Here is a 22,322-nt window from a genome sequence, read left to right as displayed (position 1 = left end):
GCGGGACACGGGCGGGACACGGACCCGCCGCCCTCACGTCAGCGCCCCCCCTTCCCCGCGGGCTGCCCCGACCGCGCGGTGCGTTGTGGGAGCGGCGCTGAGATGGCGGCGGCCGCCGCCGGGCTGAGCTGGAGGCGGGTGTCCTCCTTCACGGGGCCGGTGCCGCGCTCCCGCCATGGGCACCGCGCGGTCGCCATCCGAGAGCTGCTCATCATCTTCGGCGGCGGCAACGAGGGCATCGCCGACGAGCTGCACGTCTACAACACGGGTGCGCGGGGCGGGGCCGGGCGGCGGGGCGGGCGGGGCGGGGGGGGAAGGCGGCGGGGCAGTCCCGGCTCCGGCCGCCGGTGGCACCGGGCTCCTCACGGCGCCCGGGATCGCCTGCCGAGCCTCCCGCGCTGCCCCGGCTCGGCCGAGGGGTCGGCGGGCGGGCTGAGGAGCTGCCTGGAGGTGAAATGGCGGGGCGGGAAATACGCCTGGGCCGTGGGGTCTTCCCTGGGATAGCGCTGCGCCCCGGCCGATGCTGCGGGGTTAGTGGGTCTTTCTGGGGAAAATGAACCTGGAAAATCTCTTGATGCGCCTGTTGTGCTTTCCCAGCCCCTGGCGCGGGGGTGCGGAGTCTCCCCTGGCAGGGCTCGGCTGAATGGCGGCAGACGGGATTAGTCCCCGCCAGTGTCCGGATCCCCCTTCTTCCCTCTGGTGGCGACAGCTCACGAGAGCTGAATGCGCTGGAATAGGAATCTTGCTTGGAAAAGTGAACATGCTGGCATTGGGAACCTTTCCAAACAGGAAGCTGCCCGAGACCGATTTTATTTGTGAAGGATTAGATGCCTAAATAGTTACTGTACGGGATGCTGAATGAGGCTGGAAAACTTGCGTGTAGTGTTGGAGCTTAGGCCGAGACGGGAGAATTCAGTGACTGATCTGTGCTTCTCAATCTGCCAGCGTTAGCTGATTGAGTTTTTCCAAACAGAATTTTTCTCTGTTATCTTAAAGATCTACTATTCTTAATCACATTTTGGGGGGAGAAGAAAAAAAATCTCTTAACCTTTCTGTTCTGACAAGTAATGCCAAAGAAAACTCTCAGACAGTACAGTTATGCTGTCTGTCAGAACAAAGGTTTTGATGGGTACCTTTGAGTGAGTCTTTTGGGTTTTTTTCCTGCCCGGATTTTCTGCTAAAGGTGTTTCCCCTTCATGGCAGTGACAAAAAGGATCATGACTCGGTTGTTCCGGTTCCTGGACGAGTGCTTGGCCCAAACTGACCTTTTTTCCTCTGGAGTTTAAGATGCAGGGTTGTGACCCAGGCTGCCCCAGTGTGGGATGCCATCTATGGCTCTTGCTATGCATGTGATGATTTCCGAGGAGCTGGCACACAGTGAGCATCTTAATCCCCTGCAGCAGCGTTCACTGGAAGCTTCTAATTTCATACTCTTTCTCTTCGTGCTTATGAAAAAAGCTTAGGATAAAGAAGACAGTATCTCCTGTAATTCTTTAATTCCAGAGCAGTTTAAACACCAATATGCTGCTGCTGGATCAGACTGTCTCAGCTGCTCTTTTTTGCCTGTGTGCCTCTCCTCTCCCATGTATCAGTGCAGTGCTCCGTAGATATTAACATGGGTCCCAGAACAGTGTAATTAGTTTTTGAATAGGGCTATTAAGTCCAGGCACACTGCCATGCTGCTGTAGCTCTAATAATTCTGTTTCTAGGGCTAGCTCCCTCTGAGTTAGAATAGTTATCTCTCTTCTGTGGAACTGCACTTGTGTTCCTCATTAGCCTCTATTCTTGGCAAGTCTGTTAAATTGCTGGGTGACCCTTCGTAAATGACTTAGTTACAGTGGCCTCATGGGCTCATTCATATTGAGTAACATTGGTTTGATACAGGTGTTTGCTTTTCTTTTTATTAAAAAAAAACCCTCAATTAAAACTTAGTGTTGAGCAAATAGCCCATTCACAGTTATCTACAGGCAAAAGGTAATGCTCTAAAAAGCAGAGGTGTTTAAAAATACACTTTTCGGTATTTTAAATATTTTTCTTCTTTTTTTTTTCTCTACTATAGTTACAAATCAATGGTTCCTTCCTGCTGTAAGGGGAGATATTCCTCCAGGCTGTGCAGCACATGGATTTGTTTGTGATGGTACCAGAATACTAGTTTTTGGAGGAATGGTTGAATATGGAAGATACAGTAATGATTTATATGAATTGCAGGTAGGAAATGTATGAAAATGTTTCAGTTTTGAGGACTACTATATTTATCTGTTTATGAACAAACACATTTTATTTTACCAACTGCAGAAGAAAGTTAGATAAGCTTTGCTCTGCTCCAGGAAGAATAAACTTTAAATTGATTCTGAATATGGAGAAAATCCAAATGCCTCTGAAAAAGAGACTTCCATGTAGTCTAAATAAATTAGTCTAAAATATTTAGTGTTTTATTTAAGTTAGCTCATATGTGTCCCTTTTAACATGTGTCCTGAGAAAAGCCCAGCATTCCCTTAAAAATAGTTCAGAAAATATAAGACTGTTAACATTACCTGAATTCTATTTACTGTGAGTGACTATAAATGAAGATATTTCTGAATATATTTTTCTTGTCTTCAAGGCAAGTCGATGGCTCTGGAAAAAAGTAAAACCTCAAGCTCCTTCCAATGGATCACCACCCTGTCCTCGACTTGGCCATAGCTTTTCTTTATATGGTAACAAGTGCTATTTGTTTGGTGGCCTGGCAAATGAAAGTGAAGATTCAAATAATAACGTTCCAAGGTATGCTGATTTGCTTTGAATTTAATGGCTTTAAAGACAAATGACTAGATGTGACAATTTTGAGCAGGAGCATTCTACTCAGGCTGTTCTGTGTACCAGGTACCTGCAGATGGATTATTTGTGCAGTGGACAGGTTGCATGCGAAGAAGCTAAATATTTCTTCTGCTAATCCCACAATATGTAACACTGACTGACAGCTCTGACACTTATGTAGGCAAACCTGAGTAGACTTTGGTATTTTTCCTCATATTTTGGGTGATGATTTTAAGAATGGCTTGTTTGTTAGAATTACTTGAATCAGCCAAGTCTCATGAGTCATCAGGGAATTCACGATGGATGTTTCCTCTATATTGCTGTGGAAAATAGTTATGAATTCATCTGGAAATTTTTTACAGTAGCAGCTGAAGTTGCCTTTGTTGCCAGCAAACAGTGCTCTAATGCTCCAGTTTTATATCCACGTTCACCTGCAGTTCAGAGCACTAATATCCACTGAGCTATAACCTGGCAATTTTAAGCTCAGTAAACAAGGAGTATGTCATATGAATGCCAAGATTCAAAAACAGTTATCTAAAAAATAACTAGCTGATAGATTTAGCAACAAATTGTCTATTGGCCAGCCTGAAGGCACAAGACAAAATAGCTTCTTCTCACCTTTATTGCCTTGGAGTTGCAGAAATTAATCTCTAATGTCTCTGGTCATCATGTTATTTCTCACAGCTTTGCAGTTTATTCCAAGTGTGTCCGTATGTAGTAATTTCTGCAAAGAATGTTGTTTATCCCTATTGAATGTTTCCTTCATTCATGTAACACAGTGTAGCAAATATGATATGAGAGCATGTTTCCTTAGAGGCAACCAGTTACAATTGTTCAGGTTTTTTGTTTTAAATCCAGTTTTGGTACTGTCCACAATGCATCGAATGTTTTTAGAATTTAAAACTCTACACTCTCCCAAGACAGAAGTCTGTAATACTTGGAAGGAGTCGGGGTTTAAAGCGCACTTGTAATTGTGCTTGTAAGTGAATTTTTCATACTTTTAACAATAATACCCTAGATATTTAAATGATTTCTATGAACTGGAGCTGCAACATGGTTCTGGCGTTGTTGGCTGGAGTATTCCTGTGACCAAAGGAATCTTGCCATCTCCCCGAGAATCTCACACAGCCATCGTATACTGCAGAAAAGATGTGGGAAGTCCAAAGATGTATATTTTTGGAGGGATGTGTGGCTGTCGGCTTAATGATCTCTGGGAACTTGACATAGGTGAGTTGATTCGCCAGTAGAAGTCAGTGCTCACTGGCTGAGAGGAAAAATTACAGTACAGAATGGTTAATGGCATGATGTGGTGCAAATATTATTGAGTCTAACACCGTATTGCTAGCCTCTCGTAATTTCTGGAATTAAATAGATACAGCATTGTTTGCATATATTATTCTCGTTGATTATGGGTGAGATTGTTTCTTTAGAGAGTTCTTTAGAGGGGTTGTCACTATGATAACCAAGCCAAATAACGATAATGGAACTATAATATATCGTTCTGATAAACTGATAAACATTGTATTCCTTCCTGTTTTTTAAAAGAACCTCTAGCGGCTTGTTATTGTGCTTCTTTCTTAAAGTTGCCATCTGAAAAAGATGAAGTTTTGTTTTGCCTAATCTTAGAGGTATGTTCCCTCCTAAAATCCAGGGAGTGAAATATGCGGTAACAAGATTTCTTAGAGGATTTTTATTCTTTTTCTTTTAGAAACCATGACCTGGTCAAGACCAGAAACCAAAGGGACAGTACCACTTCCTCGCAGTCTCCATACGGCCAATGTAATAGGAAACAAGTATGTCTGTTGTTAAAAGCTCAACTCTAGAAAGGTACACCTAGTAGGAGAATGATGACACTTATCCACTACTGCTCAGTATAAACCATCAGCCCTGTAGAGTACTTTGCTGCTGCTATTTTAAGTACCACTGTTAACTTAAGGGTATCAAACTGTCAGTGTTTCCATCCAGCAGAACAATCTGCCCAGCCTTCAAGCAGCTTTCCAGGCTTCTTAAAGCACCTTTGTGCATTCTGGGGACCTGGGCCTGAGCTGGCTCTGTCAGGAGCGAGCTCGAGTGCCTCTGTGTCTGTGACACAAATGAAATTAGCTATGCAAAAAAACTGCTCAAAGAGTAAAACTAGTTCTAGGCAAAACTATTCCACGCTTTATTCTGTTTCTCGTTACTCTGCTTCTTACCAATGTGGTTTGTTTTGGCAGATAGCATTGATAAAATGGATTTTTAAACATGGGTTTCAGTCTATTTTATATCAATTTACAAGTGGGCATGAGGAGAAAGAGGCAAGAGGGGAAAAAGATGTGCAAGCTTTGGGTCCTACGATTCAGTAGCTTAGTTTTTTATTATTTACTTAACATGTCAGTAGTTTGTAGCCTGCATTTTATTTTTAAATTTTGATATCTGACTTAGATACCAGTCTTCTTATTTTAGTTATTGAGAAGTCTGCAGTAAAGGATTGTAGAAATACTGTGTAAATGTGTGATTTTTCTGAGAGCATTAGCAATTTGGTGGTTTGTAAGAAGTGACAGTATTAACTTCTGTTTCTGGAAAATTGTTTGAGGAGTTTGTGGGATTTTTTGTTTGGTTGAGTTTTTTAATCAGTTAACTTCCTCAAAAATTTCAGAAGGTGGATGTCTGCAACAGTACTTTATAATGAGAGTAGATTCAAATAAAATTTGCTGTAAACCGGAACTGTAAAGCACTGGGAATTTTCTGTTTCATCCTAGTTTGAGAGAGCCCATGCAGCAGATCTGGATATTAATTGTCTTTTCTTTTTCCCTCTTCCCTCTTTTCCTATATTTCAGAATGTATGTTTTTGGTGGTTGGGTTCCACAGTCAGCAGGAGGTGAAATTTCTGCTCATGATGGCGAATGGAAATGTACCGGTTCATTTTCTTACCTTAATTTGGGTTAGTGTTTCTGCCTTTCTGGGAGTGGGCATTTTAAATGACACTTTATTAACAGAGTAGAGTAACTATTTTGAAGACCCTGAAAAAATTTAGGATACATAGCTGTAACACTAGCAGACTAAAGAAGTTGCCAGGTTTTTACATCTTTCTTGAGAAGTGATATTTTAATAATTGTTTTTCTTCGAAGATTCAGCAGGTTTGCTTCTGCAAATCTTTGTTAATACAACTTTAAGTAATTTAAATACTCCTTCATTTATAGAAGAACACAAGAGACAGATCCTGAAATGATATTTTTCTAAACATGATAGTACTATCCCTGAATCCTCAACTTCTAATTTTGTATTTGCCTGAGAGAGATAACCAGAGGTCAGAAAATTCATCCTATACTAATTGATTTAACTTGCGTATTAATTGGAAAGTGACCTTCTCTTTATAATATTTCAGTTTTAAATGCAATTGTCTATAAAAACAGAAGTGACTAATTTTCATTTTTTTCTGCACAGTTAAGCATACTAACATCTTTATTTCTTGCTTTGGAAAGCATCTAGAAACTAAATTTTTCGAGTTTCATTTACTAGATACCACAGAATGGATAGGTCTGATCTCAGATTGCCAGGAGGACAAAAGTAACTTGTTCCCGGGGCCAAGAGCAGGACACTGCGCGGTAGCAGTTGGCACTCGTCTGTATATCTGGAGTGGTAGAGATGGTTACAGAAAAGCTTGGAACAATCAAGTCTGCTGCAAAGATCTTTGGTACCTTGATACTGGTGAGTCAAAAATAAGAGACTTGCACTATGTTCCGTATTTTATTAACATCTGGGAAGCTTGCATCATGGATGATCAGAACATCTAAAGCTGTAGCAATCTCAAAGATTATTTAAATTTTAAAGATTATTTTGAAAAACATGCTTCACTTTTGATTGTTCAAAGGCTACAGCTATAGCTTAAACTGAAAAAATTAGGAAGGCTTGTTTAGAGCCTCTGAAAGAACTTTGTGGCTAGATTCTGCATTGCATCCTATAGTCAGTTGATACAAGGTGCTAAAGGGTGTTTTGCCTGAACTCAGGGTTCCTGACCTCTCCTTTCAGTGATCTTTTCTGCTACTATTTACTCCTTTCTGCCAAACCCTTCCTTCTCTTGGGATCATTGCTGCTGCTGCTGCTTCCTCATCTTTTGGACTGCAAAATGATACTATTGAATCTGAGAAAGGACCAAATTGTTCCTGGAGATGAAGGGTATTCTGGAGAACTAATCACTTATTAGTAGCTGGATTAATGGCAGGACACTGAGATCGTACTGGGGAAGAGGGAACTAGAATGGAACTTTTGGGAGCGAGTTGTTGCCTATTGAAGCAGAAGTATGGAAGTTGTTATTGAAGATTGTGAAATATTTAGGAGATAGTGAGGTAGGGTTTTTTTGTTTGTTTGTTTTGTTTTTCTTTTCCTTTTTTATTTTTCCCTCAGAAGATCAGAAAATGAAAAAAAGTAGCAGGGAAGGGATGTGCTTGAGAGTGCAGCCTTGTCAAGGCAAGTGAGAGGAGCAGACCAGTGGCATCAATCATGTCTAGGCTGCAGTCTCTGCAGAAGAAGTTTGAAGGAAAGCTCACTTTAGTTACAGAGAGCATGCAAAAAGGAAGAGGGATCTTCTGTGAATTCTACTGAGGAATATGTAAAGCTTTAGCAGCCAAAGAGCTACCTGCAGCCTTTTGGGAAAGCACAAAGATCTCTTATCTCTGTAATTTCTACAGTGACGTAGGTGTAACTCAAGTCTTACTGGCAGCAGAAGAGCCCTTGAAAACAAAGCATGAAAAACTGAGCATTTTTGAGCACTCTAACATGACACTGTGTAATTCTCTGACTTGTCTTGCCACCTTTGGCAAGGGTCTCTTATTGAATCTGGTATACCTTGTACATCAGTGAAAAAAGAGCTACTGATTTTACTCACAATGTGTATAGATATTTAATAAGCTGATTAAGGGAGGGCCATTTCTAATGTGCCGTCTGTGTTTTATTGGTTTCTTGTAGAGAAGCCCCTAGCACCATCACAGGTACAGCTGATTAGAGCCACAACCAACTCTTTTCAGTTGAAATGGGATGAAGTACCTACAGTTGAAGGATACCTTCTTCAGTTACACGCTGACTCACCAGTGCCACCAATGGCTGGAATTCCTGTTACTGGTGTTCCTGAGACATCAGTGCTGAGTTCACAAGGTAGTAGTCAGATCACATTATGCTAATGTTTGTGCACAGACAGACTAGAGTATTGCATAAGTATTGATATGAGTTTGTTTTTTAAAGAACCATTTTTTGCGAGAGAGACACCCTATTTCTTTGGTTATTCCCAAAATACCTGCATTGTGATTATGTAAAACTCCACTTTACCTTGTTTCTGTTGGTTTTGGTCAGCTGTCTGAATTATGAAGATATTTGTACAGTGCTAGGCATGATTTGAGAAAGGAAACAGTGAGAAAGGGATTTTATCTGACTATTTGGCCATGCAGTTTCATTTCAGACTTACAACAAAGGTTTCCTTCAGGCAACTTTGGGTCTCCCTCTCCCTTACTGGAATAGATTCCAGCCAACATAGTATTAAATTTTTCATAACTGATGGGGATTTGTTTTTGTTTACCTGCCAGGTGGCTGTTCTCTACATCAAAGTCCACAACCATTGCCTAGCATCCCTTATCCAGAACTGAAGGTTGATCATCCCAGCCAAACAAATAATCTCATTCCTAATAATGTAAGTGTTAAACTGAAAAATGCATGAGTGGCAAAGTAGTGTGGGAAGCTAGAGGACTGCCAGAACACTTTCTCAGTTTTAAGTCCTTGCATACTTTTTGGGCCTTAGGAAAAAAAACCCAAATCAAACAAAAAGACACCAGCTGAAGTAGTTGTGTCTGTTTTCTTATGTAGCTTTTACTTTTATGATCGACATTCTTTCAAGTCCTCTTCCTGGCAGAAAGGAAACTGCAATTGTATTGACTTCCAGAATGCTAACTTGGGAGCCTGATACCAGTAGAAATACTATTCATCCTTAAAATGTTGGTGAAATTAATGTGGAAAGCAAAAAGAATAAGGCATGTTCCTCCTTTGTTAGTGCTTTTATGCTTGTCTGTTTAGTTGTAGGTTCTTACTACAGATTAAACCCAATTATTATCTGTTCTGTTTGTGCAGTTGTACACATTCCACTGTTTTGCCAGTTCAACAGAAAAAGTGAGGACAAAGGCTGGCTAAAGGATCACATTTTTATAATTTTGCACCTTTTCTTAAATGAGGGAAGTCTTAGATCTGTGTGGGATCCATAATGTATTCCTGGAGAAAACCCATGTAGATATACTATATAAATTTCACTAACAGTAGAAGTATCTAAAGTACATGCCAGGAAAGCAAAAGTTGAAAGCCTCTGTAATTGTGATTTTCCCCATCTCCTCAAGTCCCCCCAGTAGACTAAGTATGTGCATCAATGAGCTTCCCTGTAATGACAAAAGAACATAAACTCACTGTCAGATAAAATTTAATATCTATCAGAGACATGTCCAGGTCAACTCAGAGTTTGAGGGTTTTGGGTTGTGATGGCTAAGATAAGGGGGATTGAGAGGTTGGTTTCTTGGTTTAATTTAGAGTACTAGGGAATTGTTGGAGGAGTTTTGTTTCTTGCTTATGAGTAAGCATTTTCACGCCATGTTTGCAACTGAAATTTCCCAACTTTGCAGTTAAACACCAACAAATGTGTTGTTTTGCTTAGGTCCAAGTTTCCCTTTCATCCAACTCATTATTGAAAGTAGAAGGAAAAGAAAAGGTTGCAGCACCTGAAAGCAAGATTACACAGGAGACTATGAAAAACCACACAGATGCTACAGGATTCAAAGAATCAAATGCCCCTTCTCTTTTGCCTGTTTGTACTTCAAGTAAGATGACTGTAGAATAAAAAATAATTGAAAAGAGATAGTTAAAATTCATCTTATAAACATAAAATAAGATTATTTGTCTTGTAATTTAAAATTATTTTAGATTCCTTTGTAGTGTAAAAAAACCCAACTTGTGTTAGTTATTACTGAACATATTTTTAGAAGATACAGGGAAAAATGAAATCCTAAATTGTTTGAAGTGTTGCAAGGGATGTGAAATTCTGAATATATTCATTATTATGATGGCAAATGTGTCTAAACATAAATAGCCATTTTTAACAAAAAAAAAAAAAGGACAGATACATTTTACAACGTTATGGTGATAGTAGCTCCAGACTCTTTGACATTGTGTCTGTTAGCAGTGAAAAGCTATAATGTAAAATTTCAGGCAATGTAGAGAGAAGCATGTTTCTCTCTGACTGTAGAGGAAATAGAAGATGACAAGGCACTGATGTAGGCATTTCACTGAAGTGCCTTAAGTTCAGTGTGGTGAATCCAGGCTCAGTCACCTGATCTGTTTATATTTAACTTTCATGTACTTTATGGGTTGTTGGATTTTTATTTTCTTCACAGTGTAATTTAAGTATCATGTGGAAATTTTGGTTCTTAGTGCTCAGTGAGAAACAAAATTCCACAGGAGTTAATCTTGATTGTTACAAATCTGGGATACTGATTTGTGTGGATGCTTTATTTTAGTGCTTTTTTCCCAAATTAATCCTTTTGTAACAAAATAAATATAGAATGGCAAGCTTAAAACAACTGTTTACATATATCTGTTTATGACTGTGCAGACAGGCTTTAGTTCATTTATATACTTAAAGAAAGCATTGGTAATCAAAAAGATCAGATCTGTTCTAACCTAATTCTGAGCTAAACTCAGGCTTCATAGGAAACTAAAGCCATTAGATCAAGTTGAGATTTGTTATGTGTTATCAATATTGATTTCTGGTTAATATTTTCTCTTTTTAAGGTGCTCAGACATCAGCAAATGTAGGTGAATTACATGACTTGGACAAACAAACTGTAAATCCTGATGCTTCTGTATCCAGTACTGTCTCCAGCACACAAACTATGGTAACCCAGCAGGCTGTTAAAACTGAATCATCAAGTACAAATGGGGCAGTTGTTAAAGATGAAACTTCACTAACAACATTCAATTCAAAATCTGAAGGTTTGAAATGTGTTTCACATACTGTATTTTGAGCCATATATATCTAAGGCCATCAGAGTTCCCTTAGTGTGGTGGGATTCCCATCTTGACTAGTACCTGGGATGTAGATAGGCTTTGGGCATTGAAGACCTTGTGCAGCCTGGATGATCTCTGCTACGATTTAAGCATCTTTTAAAATCAAGATATTCCTTTTATACATCTGTAAATCACTGTGTTTCCTGTAAGTGAAAAGTCCTTTAAAGTCTTCATTTAAGGTCCATTTTCTAAATAGCAGTGGTAGCCAGTTTTGGTGCCCATTGCACATTTGCTTTCATTCAGTGATTGTGAGTCAGCAAAAGACTAAAATAGTAACCTTAGATGATTTTGATTTTAAGCAATTGACCTTTAACAAATATGTCCAGTTAACATGGCTAGCTCACTGCTAGTCAAATGTGCTGGCCTCTTCATAGTCTGCTTGAAGTATCCAAAATAAGCAGCAAAGCAGAAAATAAACATATGGGTAGTTTTTCAAGTTTTGTTTTTCACAAATATCAACAGGCTGTGCTTGTTATTGTTTTGATTGTTAACTAAAGAACTGTATTCTTATATTGATGTTGTGTGTGTAGTATAATTTTTACCAAACAGTATTGTATTTTAAAAGCAAAACCCAGAAACACAAGTATAGAATACTAATATTCCCTTGTGTTGCTTGTGTGCTTAATCTTTTTTCTTTTCTTAATATTCCATTTTAAATTCAATGAATGCTCTGTTCCCATTTGTTAGGATTGTTACAGATTAACTGCTTATGTTCAGATTCAGATTGTATTGATGTCAGAAACAATGCAATCAAATTAAGATTTCACACTTAGACTATTCATACAGTGTCATCAGTTTGTGCCTCAATCTGGTATTTAGATTATTTGCTTGCAAATATTTTATATGGATTTCCTAATTCTGTTCTTATTTAGGATTTTCTGCCTTCTGTTTTTATTATCTGTAGCAGCCTCCAATGCCAGACTCTCAGAATTGTTCTGTGAATATGACAGAAGCCAGAATTAGTTGTTTGTGTTAAAAATAGAACTGCATGCAAAAGAAGTCTGAGACGGACTTGTGCAACAAATACTTTTAAATGGCTGTTGAGGTCAACGTCCATATTCTGTCGATTTTGTGTTCAATTTTCTGTATCACTTAAGCTTTTTAAATTTAACTTTTTGTTTTTAGCTGCTGAAACTGCTTATATCATGCCTTCAACAAGGGTCAGTACTGGACAGACAAATGATTCACACTCCTCTGTAAGTCTGAAAAAGTATAATCAAATTTCTGTATCTATTGTTCTGTTGATTAGTTGTAAGGGCTCTTCTGTTTGCTTTTCTTTCAGAAATATAATTAAAGGAAATGTTTATTTAGGGCTTGAAGTGAATAATACAGGGGTAAACATTTCTGTTGTAAAACTAATTGCATTGTGTGGGTTTGATGTGAGTCTAAGTAGCAGTTGTGTAGTTGGGAGGAGATCCAAGTATGTGTTTCAGCTGTTGAATCATTTTTATTGACTGGCACAGTGGAATGGTCTCTCTGCTGCATGATGTGCAAATGTAAAATGTTTTTCTGTATGCACAGTTGAATTGAAAATGAAGTATGTATTAGATCAGACTATTGTTAGCTGCTGATCTATAGATTTGAAACGTTACTTAACTGACATCTTGATGTTTTTCCCTAGAGGAGATGGGGACTGGCTATGCAAGCTGTAAATACTGCCTGAAAAAGTAAATGCTTCCTATTTCACCTGCTTACAACTTAATACACAAAACCAAGGTGCCACTGTTGCCACCAAAAGCGAGGAACTAAGGATGGGGAGAAGCAGCTGCTACCTAAAGGGTTGGGGTGCTTTTGCCAAGAGCAGCTGTAGTTCCTGCCCCGTTTCCGTGCCAGCAGGATCATGGCCTGTCTGTGCTGGGCACACTGACTGTGCAAGTGCTCTCCCTGGTGTCTGGAGACAAGCAGGAAAGACAGTTTGTCTTTCTGGGTCAGTCAGGAACAGTTCACACACCCTCCACCACCATCGCCCCACGCCGCAGCAGAGGCCTGTTCTCAGCTGCCAGCAAGTTCAGCAGTGGCTGAGGGAGAGCATGTTTGGGGCTGAGATACAGCTGATTCCCAGGGAGAGCTGCTGATGTTGGACCACTCTGTGGAACTTCTTGACCTCTGAGCCAAATTAACTCACAACTACATGCTGCTACAGACACCTAGTTCTACAGCTTTAAACTTCTTCCCCTGCCTGTTTAGAATATCAGATGTGACATCCCAGCTGTTGCCTTTTAAATGACAGTCTGCGTCTGAGTCAATGTTTAAGAACCAGTTGGTTTTGAACACTGTTTTAATAGTATATGCATATCCATTTGAAGTATAAGAAAGTAACACTGGTATAAAAGGGGGTTGTCTCTCACATATACTAGAGTCTTAACACTTTTTTACATTACTCTGAAGTCTGGGTAATCCACATAACATGTTCTTCAAATACTAGAAAACTCCACAAAGACCGATGGCACCGGTGAAAGCAAGAGACCGGCGGTGGTATGATGTTGGAATTTTTAAGAACAACAGTGCTGTGGTGAGCCAGTTCTACTTGCTGCCAGAGGAAACACTGAACATTTCTAACAAGGTACTTGCTGATTCTCCTCTGACATAACTTGCAAATAAAGTATTTTGGGATCTGTTGCTATTGTTAATTCTTATTTCTAACCTTAAGAAAGAATTTTAAACTCAATAAACTTTCAAAATAGTAAAAATCCTTAAAAACTAACAAACCCGCAACTTTTTTAATATGTCGCTTCAGTACAGCATTGAAATGTTTCAAAGTTTCTTCTCTGTTCCCAGAATTGTTGCCTAAAAATTCTTAAAGATACTAATAAGACATAGGCTAGGCATTTTAAGAAGACTAGATCTGGAACTGTAGTGCGTTTTGTATTAGATCTTTCTATCTTAATGTTTTTGTACATGTAAGTTGGTATATGAAAATACATGTGAAACTTGCAAAGGTGTTGCAGTTTTGATGACAAAAGTGTAAATTAATGATGTCTTAGTGAACTTAAACGAAAATAGTATTTTGTTTTCGTGAGACAGAAGCAAAATAACAGAACCCTTTCTTTGAAAGCACTTCAGTGTAAATATTGTATATCTTTAAAGAGCATAGTACATTTTACAGTGTTTACATTGGTTGTATTTCTTGTGCATTATTCAGAAGGCAAGTAGTTCCATTGTCAATTTTAGTGATGGATCAATGCATATTTTAATCATGGAAGTACAGTGGCACATAATGTTTCAGAAACCTATTTGTTACTGTCTTACAGAGTTTCTCTTAAAAAACATTTTGATTACCTCCACATCAATTTGCAGCTCCTAACTACAGGAATAACTGTTTTTGAAATAAAAATATTTTTTAGGACAGAAGATTATGCTAACTGAATCATAAGTTATGTTATTGTAAATGCTACTTTGCTTTTACTTTCTTTCCCGAGTAAAAATAACCACAAGGTGCAGTTTAATTTAAATGATTGAAAAAATGGGGTATTTTTTTGGTTTAGAGATACAATCTCTCACGTTGCATCTTAGATCACCTGTTTTGAGGTGAGATAGTGCCCTCAGTCAGAACCTTTTCATAAATTCTGATTTAAGTACAAAAGTATTAGGTAGATTTTCAGTTTCAATTAAACTTAATTTATTACTACCCACCTTACTTTTTTTAGGCTAATTGTGTTTAGAATATTTTAAAAATTATCACAAATGTTGCTTTCTTTTCAGACGGAAGGTGCAGATGTACCAGACTACAGATTACTTAAGAAACAGGATCTTTTTCCAGGCACAGTGTACAGGTTCAGAGTTGCTGCAATTAATGGCTGTGGTGTTGGGCCTTTCAGTAAAATCAGTGAATTCAAAACTTGCATTCCGGGTTTTCCTGGAGCTCCTTCAACAGTCAAAATCACCAAGGTGAGAAATATAGGTAATTCTAGTTCTGATGTATAAAATTCTAGTTACCAGTTTAATCTCAGAACTCTTGGGTTTAGTTGGTTTGTTGTTGGGGTTATTTTTAAGTTAAAATTGTCATATAAAATAGTTTCAAATACTTACTTAACTCTGCTCAATGTAATATTCTTTAAGAAATTTGCTAAAAATAATAATTTTAAGACTTACTGATTATGTTACCAGATACATGTCTTATTCAGTCATCTGCTGGTTTACCTTTGATTTTCTGTTCTTTCATCCTTATATCTATAGGGGTTTACCATGCTTTTTAAAAAAAAAAAGTCAAAAGACACATCCTTATCTCCAGAGTGATGATGTTTAGGTTAGAATTCTCAGATAATCTTTAGAATTTGGGGGGGTTTATTTTTATATTGTTTATGTACTTATGGTTAGCTACATACTATCACGTTTTTCTCTCTTTTCCTTCAGAGTGTAGACTGTATTCATCTTTCTTGGGAGCCTCCTGCTTCACCCTCTGGAAATATTTTAGAATATTCTGCCTACTTAGCAATCCGTTCCACACAGTTACAGGAAAATCCAAGTCAACTTGTATTTATGAGAATATACTGTGGTCTTAAAACATCCTGTATAGTGACTGCTGCCCAGCTTTCCAATGCTCACGTTGACTACACTTCCCGACCTGCCATAGTGTTCAGGATTTCCGCAAAGAACGAGAGAGGGTACGGACCGGCCACGCAAGTCCGGTGGCTCCAAGGTAAAGTCTTGAAATGTTCTTTTGTTCCTTACAGGAGCTTTATGCAAATATAGTTGTTGAAGTTGGCTTAGCATTTAAAAAAAAAAAAAAATTAGATTTGTTCACAAGCAAAAACAAGCAAGTTTGTTGGTCATTGAGTCTTACCCGCTCCCTAAAACTGTAACAGCCTAGGAAGCTTCTGACTTCCCTGGGCTGCACTTCAGCTCAAAAATTTTTCAGTCTAATAAGCAATCCATTGACATGCATGTGTGTAATCAGGGAGTGTTTTTCAGTCTTTTCACCCTCCTTATTAGAATAAATTTTCATTAGATGATGTAAGGTTCAATTTTGTGATGCTTATACACTTTAAAGTCTGTATTACAGCCAGAAGAGGTTTTGTCATCTTGTCCCTGCGCTTGAATTTGTACAGGTTCATGATGACCTGGGGATGGGAGTGGATTCACTGAAAATAAAGATTAGTTTTAGCCTGATCAGTTCTGGCTCACCTTACAAGTCAGCCAATCCAGGGGCTCTAAACAAGAACTTTTGTTGTCTTCCAAAATGTTTAGTATTCCAGTGCTGTTTTAACCCTTTAACTGGCAAGGGTTGACCATGATCTGTACCCCAGAACTCTGAAACAAACAACTGTAGTTGTTTGAAAGTGTTTGACCATGTACACCACGTGAAATTATGACGCATTTAACAATGTCTCCTCCTTTTTGCAGATATGAAAACATCAGGCTCAAAGTAGTGTTGCTACTCTCAAAGCCATCAGTAGAAACAACATAATAAATCTCCAGTTTCGAATGTAGTGTTTAATGTAACTCTTGTACTATTTGTAAATGCTACAAATATTTTATTTTTGCATTGTTTTTATCTTAAAAATATATAACCTTTTTTACGTTTGACACATCAGCGTTACACAGCCTTGCTCAGGTATATGAGTACCGTATGGAAACTATATTGAAGATGGTGGGGTGAAGGATCACACCCTATCCAGTAGCTCTTTTTGGTAGTGATAGTTAAAATGTAAAAAATACACACTTTCAAATTAAAAACAAAGAACAAATTTGGCATAAGCAGCAGTATTTGAGGTAGAGTCCCCATTATTGCTTCGGATCTTGCACAGATAATTCATAAGATTTGGTATAAGAGCAAATTCTGTTTGGTTTTGGTTCCTTATACCACATTCTTCATTGTGGTGTCTGAGTACAAGGCAAAAATTTCCAGTTATTATATAGTAACTTAAAATGTATAAATATTTTAATATATACTTTTTTTGTAAAGAAATGATTTTTTCTACTATTTGTAACAAATATCTTAGTCTTGAAAGATATCCCCCAAAAATTTAAAAGGAAAAAGAGAAACTTATCCATTGCTCTTATTACAAAAAGCGTAAATTCAATGAAAATGCACTACTAATATTTAGAATTATCCTTTTGTAGTTGTACAAATCTTAAACTTGTAAATACCAATGTTTACAGGAGACCTTTCTGGTCTTGTATGAAAACTTCCATGGGATTCATTCTCTTTTTTTTTTTTTTTTTTTTTAATAAATCCATATGCTTTGCTTTTAGCATATGCTTGCTTTTTGCACTAATAATAACTTACCTCATTCCTGTGTTTGTAATCACTTGTGTTGCTTCCATAATGTTTCTGTAAAACTTCAATCTGAAAATTTTAACCAAAGTTTAGAATACATGGTAAGCAATTTTGCACATATTATATGGCAACTTTCAACATATTTATTCCAGTTAATCTTCTTAAGTGCTCGTTTGCTTTACCAATATATTCTACCAATCAAGTTCAGTATCTCCCTTTTACTATGCATCATTTTACATTAACTAGCTAGCTGAAAAAATCAACAAGCATTACTTCTAGGAATAGGTTGATCCATTCCTATGCTAAAAGAAAAAATTTGTTCACAGTAGTGAAATAAAGGTAAACATTTTAAATGCTATTTATATATCTATATGTAAACCTGTGTTTACCAAAGTGTAGAGGAAAATGGCTGAGTTGGACAAGGTCACTAGGTGAATAGATTGAGGCACCTAAATAAGATTTATTTTAAAATAAAATCTAAATTATTTACTGTGCAATGAAGTTTATACTTTGCACTTTAATTTTGCCCCAAATGCCAAAAGACTATACATCAAGGTAGAATTTCTTGCCTCTTCCAGTTAAATTTGTCTTAAGAGCGTTTGTAAATATATAAACTGAAATAAATTATGTGCCTGGTTTGGTGGGAGAAGTATCACTAAAATATGAGAGATTTAACAGCTCAAGTATCCCAGAGCAGATTTAATAGCCAAGTTTTGGCTACCCTGAAAATCAGGGTTATAACGGAAGTGCTGGTACAGCCTTAATTATCGCAACACATCACATGCCACAATAGCACATGAAAAGTGCTGGGGACCATAAATCACTCTGATAGTGTTAATTGTGGCACAGGAGTAATACATGTGGTTTGACTCCGGAGGAAAACCGTGTGTTTGTGACAATAACAGATATCCCAGATTCACTTTAAACAGTGTTTATAGTATGAATGTATAGGACTTTTCCTGAAGTTAACTGGCTTTAAGATATTTGTGTTTTAATGGTCGATTTTGTCAGGTATGATCTCACTTACCAATACTGTCTGATAACTAAAATATCATACACATGACCTGTTAACTAGAAGAGTAGAACTTGGTTTTTCTTATTAGTACTGTGAAAGAAGCCTTTAGAGAAAACATTTGTGGCTTTGATTTTGTTGGTTGATAGCTGTGATTGTAGAGTCGTTATTTAAGAATAAAACCTGTTGGGTATGTCTGGGTGGAGTTTTTTTGCACTTGGTTTCACATGCTTTGCACAATTTCTTTTTCAGTGGGTATGTCACAACTACCAAAGGGTAAAACTGTGGCGTTTTCAATGAAAGTATAATTTCCTTGTAAGTGTGCTTTCTTCAGCTGACTTGACATAAGATGTCACTTTCTCTTTTTGTCCAAGTTGGGTGATGTTGAATAGTGACCATAAGCAAACCTTCAGTTCCTCACAGTTTTACTTTAACCTGAAATTGTGGTACACACTGTAAAATACACTTTGTGGTCTGTTTTTAGAACTGTATTTATAATGTCTAAATCCCACCTGTTTGCCTATCAACTAGATATCAGACAAATATTGATTGTTCAATTTTAAATTTGTTTAGAAGACTGTTGACACCAGCTCTTTGAGAATCCGTGTTATACATTTATTTCAGATACCGCTAAAGGACATGTAACAGAAACTGAAATCTATCAGATGACAGTATCCATATTGTAGAAATGTCTAGGTTTACTAAACTCCTTAGGGAGGTTGTGACTGTGTAAGTATAGGACAGTCGTGCCACTTATGGCAGACACTGCTACAGCTTCACCTTAAGAATGTTCTTGTGAAAGTGGAAATGAAATGAACAATAACCTATACTTTGTGTTTTCAAAGTAATTATAGCAATATCTTTTGAATGTAGTTTGGAGTAGAGCACATGATCATGCCATAAACTCTGAAGATATAATAAGTATTACTGTTGTTATCTGATATTTCAGGATAGCGAATTTGACGTGAACTTAGTCTTACAGCCTGTTACTTAATGACCTCTACAAGGAAACTGACATTTTGTACAATTGAAGTTGATTAGTCTTATTTCAAAGCATTGTTTGTTCTTTGTAATAAAGTGGTTGTCCTATCAAATGCATTGTAAACACTGTGTGAGGCTGTTTTTTCAAAGGTGTATGTGTACAAACTTCAAATTTCTGATACAGAGAAGAGAGTGAGTGTGTTTGTCAAGGCTGGGAAGAGGATTTAATGATAATGTAATACTATCCCTGTTTCATAAATATTATCTCCCAGGTTACTTCTTGGTTACCTCATGAGCTTTTTCCTTAGTGGAGGCACTCCAGTTTCCTTGCCCCACGTTGTCCTGCAGTTGCTGTGCACTCACCATTACTCTCACCCTTCCTTGCCTTTGTGCCATGCAGGTTGCAGGCTGTGGTCTCTGAAGTGAAATTTTGAAATTACTTCCCCTGCCTATACACCAGCCATGCTGTTCAAAATGAATGACAAAGAGTTTGGTATTGCTTTGTTACAGTTTGTTAAAAACATGTGTCAGTACTTAGTGTGCTCAGAAGGCTTCTGGTACGGACATGAATTGCATTCATGTCCAGCTCTGCTCAAAATGACATCATCTTGGGCAAGTTGGTAAACTTTTATGGCAGTTGACTATGGGGAACTACTGAGGAAACAAGCAATACGTGTGGCCAGAAGCAGGGGAGCAGAGACAAGCAAGGGAACTGGAAGGTCTGGATTGTTTCTAGACCTCCTTAAGAGACTTCATACAAGAAACTGCTAAAAGCTGTCTGCTCCAGATTTATTCCTTTCTTGTGTTCCTAGCTATTGTAATAACTGTTATTATTTTGTTATTTGTGATCCTTGCATTAGTGGAAAACAAATGGGAAAACCTAAACAGTGAAGAATTCCCTCATGCTGTTTTCTTTCTGTTAATAAGATTCTCAGAGTAGGAGTTATTTTCTCTTGAAGGCAAATTTGAATTTGCTGTATGAATTTATCTTAAAAACAACTCAGGCTTATTTTTCTTTATGGCATTAGCTGGTCTCCTGTGTATTTTTATATTTTCTAATGAGCTAAACATCAGGGGGTTTATTCTGTGGCTTCCTGTTCTGACACTGAAGCATTTCCAGTTTCCCAGGGCAGGGGTGGAGCACTGACTGCTGGCACTGTTTGCAGCGAGCGTGTTCCTCCTCCTGTTAGTAGTTGTGAAATCTTCGTTTTGGTGTGTTTTGCACTGATCTGGAAGTGGAGATCTCCTTTATTTATCCAGAAGTTAGCTGAAAGGTATCAGGACAATGAGCTTAAAATGAATTCTCTTGTTCCATGAATGAGTCTGTAGGATACTGCATCTCCAGCACTTCCCCCAGAGAGGGAAAATTCCCAGGGCGTGCTGGGAGGCAGGTGGGGGTAGGTTGGGCATCCAGCCAGGTCGTAGAATTTGTGTCTTGCACCTGCAGCGGAGGATGGCAGGAAGGCCCAAGAGATCTCTGTAAGCTAGTGGGCCCGTTTGTCTAACTCCATCCTTATGTGCCTAAAGGTATCTGGTAAAAATCTGGCATCTATAAAACTGCTAAATGAAGCCTCGGTCTGTTCCCTAAATCCTTCAAAAGCCTGAAGCACTTCACGGTACTTGTTGGACTTACAGCCCGGACAGTAACAACAAAAATGTCTACCAAACTGGGGCTGGGCATAGTTTGCTGTCATTGTTTTTTTTCAAGGGGGTTCTTGCCTCTCACAAGCATCTGCTTTTAATATATAACATAATTGCTAAGTTGGTACAGCAGCTCCTTAAAATGAAAACTAAGGCTTGGATGTGGTATCTTCAAAGAGAAAAAGAGACGAAGCATTTCAGTGTGTCCTAGTGTTCAGAGAGTTATTTCTGTATCTGTTTAAATTACAAAATATTGTTATCCACACATGGAAGTTATCAATATAGTTATTTCCAAGTGATTCTTAAAAGAGGCACACTGGGTATAATACCATTTTAGAAGGTTCAAAAGCAATATTTCCTTAGTTTTGTTTGCATCCTCTTCTTTAGTCTGCATTCACTCATTTAAATGTTTATTGTCTGGGACTCTTAACTGCCTTTTAGAGTAACCATCACTCTCTTACATACAGTGCTGATAGCTCTCCTTTAACAAAAAGTTATTTGGTACAAGTAGCACCTTGCAACTTTGAGCAAGAAATATCCCAAATTTTTCTTTTTAGTAGCAGCTTTGTAATTATTTCTTCATTGTACTTTGCCTGACTAGGGAAGAGACTTTTACGTTGACCTTAAATGCTGTCTGCTCCATAAGGAAAATGGAGTCTGGGAGCACCTCTCTGAAATGACTGTCTTGAAAAAAAAAAAAGGCTTGAAATATGGATGTAATAGTTTGGGGTTTCACCTATTTATGTTACAGCATAAATGTTTTAGTGTAAATGCAGGATATTTATGTAGTTATTATTGAAAGATTACCGAAGAAAGTTAGGAAGATGAAGTTGCTGCAGAAAAGTGCTGCTGAGTCATCTGAAGCAATGTGGGAGCTGTCAAGCCAGACAAAATGGCCATTTATTGTCAATATTTCTTTTTTTCTGATGGGTACAGAACCTGATCCCACTGCATCCGCTCCAGAGACATTTGGGATGAGTTTCAGCTGCTTGGCTTGTGAAACGTGGCTGTTGCTCATGGTTTTCAATGGAGTGAGAGTGGACTCATCCTCTGATGCAACACTCCCCAGGCCCCATTTTCTCATCACAAAGTGAGGGAGCCTGTTTCCCTGTAGCAGAAATGTTCTCCAGCTGGCTGGAGGTGAGATTTTTGGATCCTTTCCTTCTCCCTCAGTGCTTAGCCTTTCCTGTTAGCTGGCTCCGGGCATCTCCCTGCTCATCAGATTGCTTTTCCTGGTATGTTACATTACACAGGGAACTTGGGTGTCTGGCTGGCTTTGGATTTCATGGCTGGGGCCAAGGAGTTGGATGCTGCAGAAACAAACCTGTGCATCCCAGCACCCTTTATCTGTGCTGTGTTGCTCTCGACAGTGATGGGACATAAGCTTTGCTGGGGTCGACTTTGTCTTCCCACAGGGTGCAGAGAAAAGTGAAAATATTATATACTCCTCCTAATTTGCTGTTGCATAAAATGGTGCCCATGCTCTAGCTGCAGCTGGATTTTGAGCGACGCAGCACTTACACCTGAACTGTGAGTCTCAGGTGTGCTGTTGGGAGGTGGTTTTATTTGCTGTTCATGTTACTGTATGGGCTGTGCCAG

General features: G+C 38.4%; 1 protein-coding gene across 1 annotated transcript; it reads left to right on the top strand.

The window, feature by feature from the left end:
* Window positions 1-78: 78 nt before the first annotated feature.
* On the top strand, window positions 79-19,199 carry HCFC2 (host cell factor C2). Its single transcript, XM_027680450.1, has 16 exons — window positions 79-268; window positions 2,060-2,208; window positions 2,603-2,763; window positions 3,815-4,023; window positions 4,505-4,589; window positions 5,613-5,716; window positions 6,295-6,483; window positions 7,741-7,926; window positions 8,352-8,455; window positions 9,461-9,623; window positions 10,594-10,794; window positions 11,995-12,065; window positions 13,295-13,432; window positions 14,572-14,757; window positions 15,223-15,508; window positions 16,213-19,199. The coding sequence occupies exons 1-16, from the start codon at window positions 103-105 to the stop codon at window positions 16,236-16,238; spliced, it is 2,424 nt and encodes an 807-aa protein (XP_027536251.1). The 5' UTR covers window positions 79-102; the 3' UTR covers window positions 16,239-19,199.
* The last annotated feature ends 3,123 nt before the right edge of the window (window positions 19,200-22,322 follow it).

The sequence above is a fragment of the Neopelma chrysocephalum genome, unplaced genomic scaffold, assembly GCF_003984885.1.
Source record: "Neopelma chrysocephalum unplaced genomic scaffold, ASM398488v2 Primary Assembly neopelma1_59, whole genome shotgun sequence".
Taxonomy (NCBI): Eukaryota; Metazoa; Chordata; class Aves; order Passeriformes; family Pipridae; genus Neopelma; species Neopelma chrysocephalum.
Note: the sequence above shows the minus strand (reverse complement) of the source record. Positions and strands in the feature narration are given on the sequence as shown.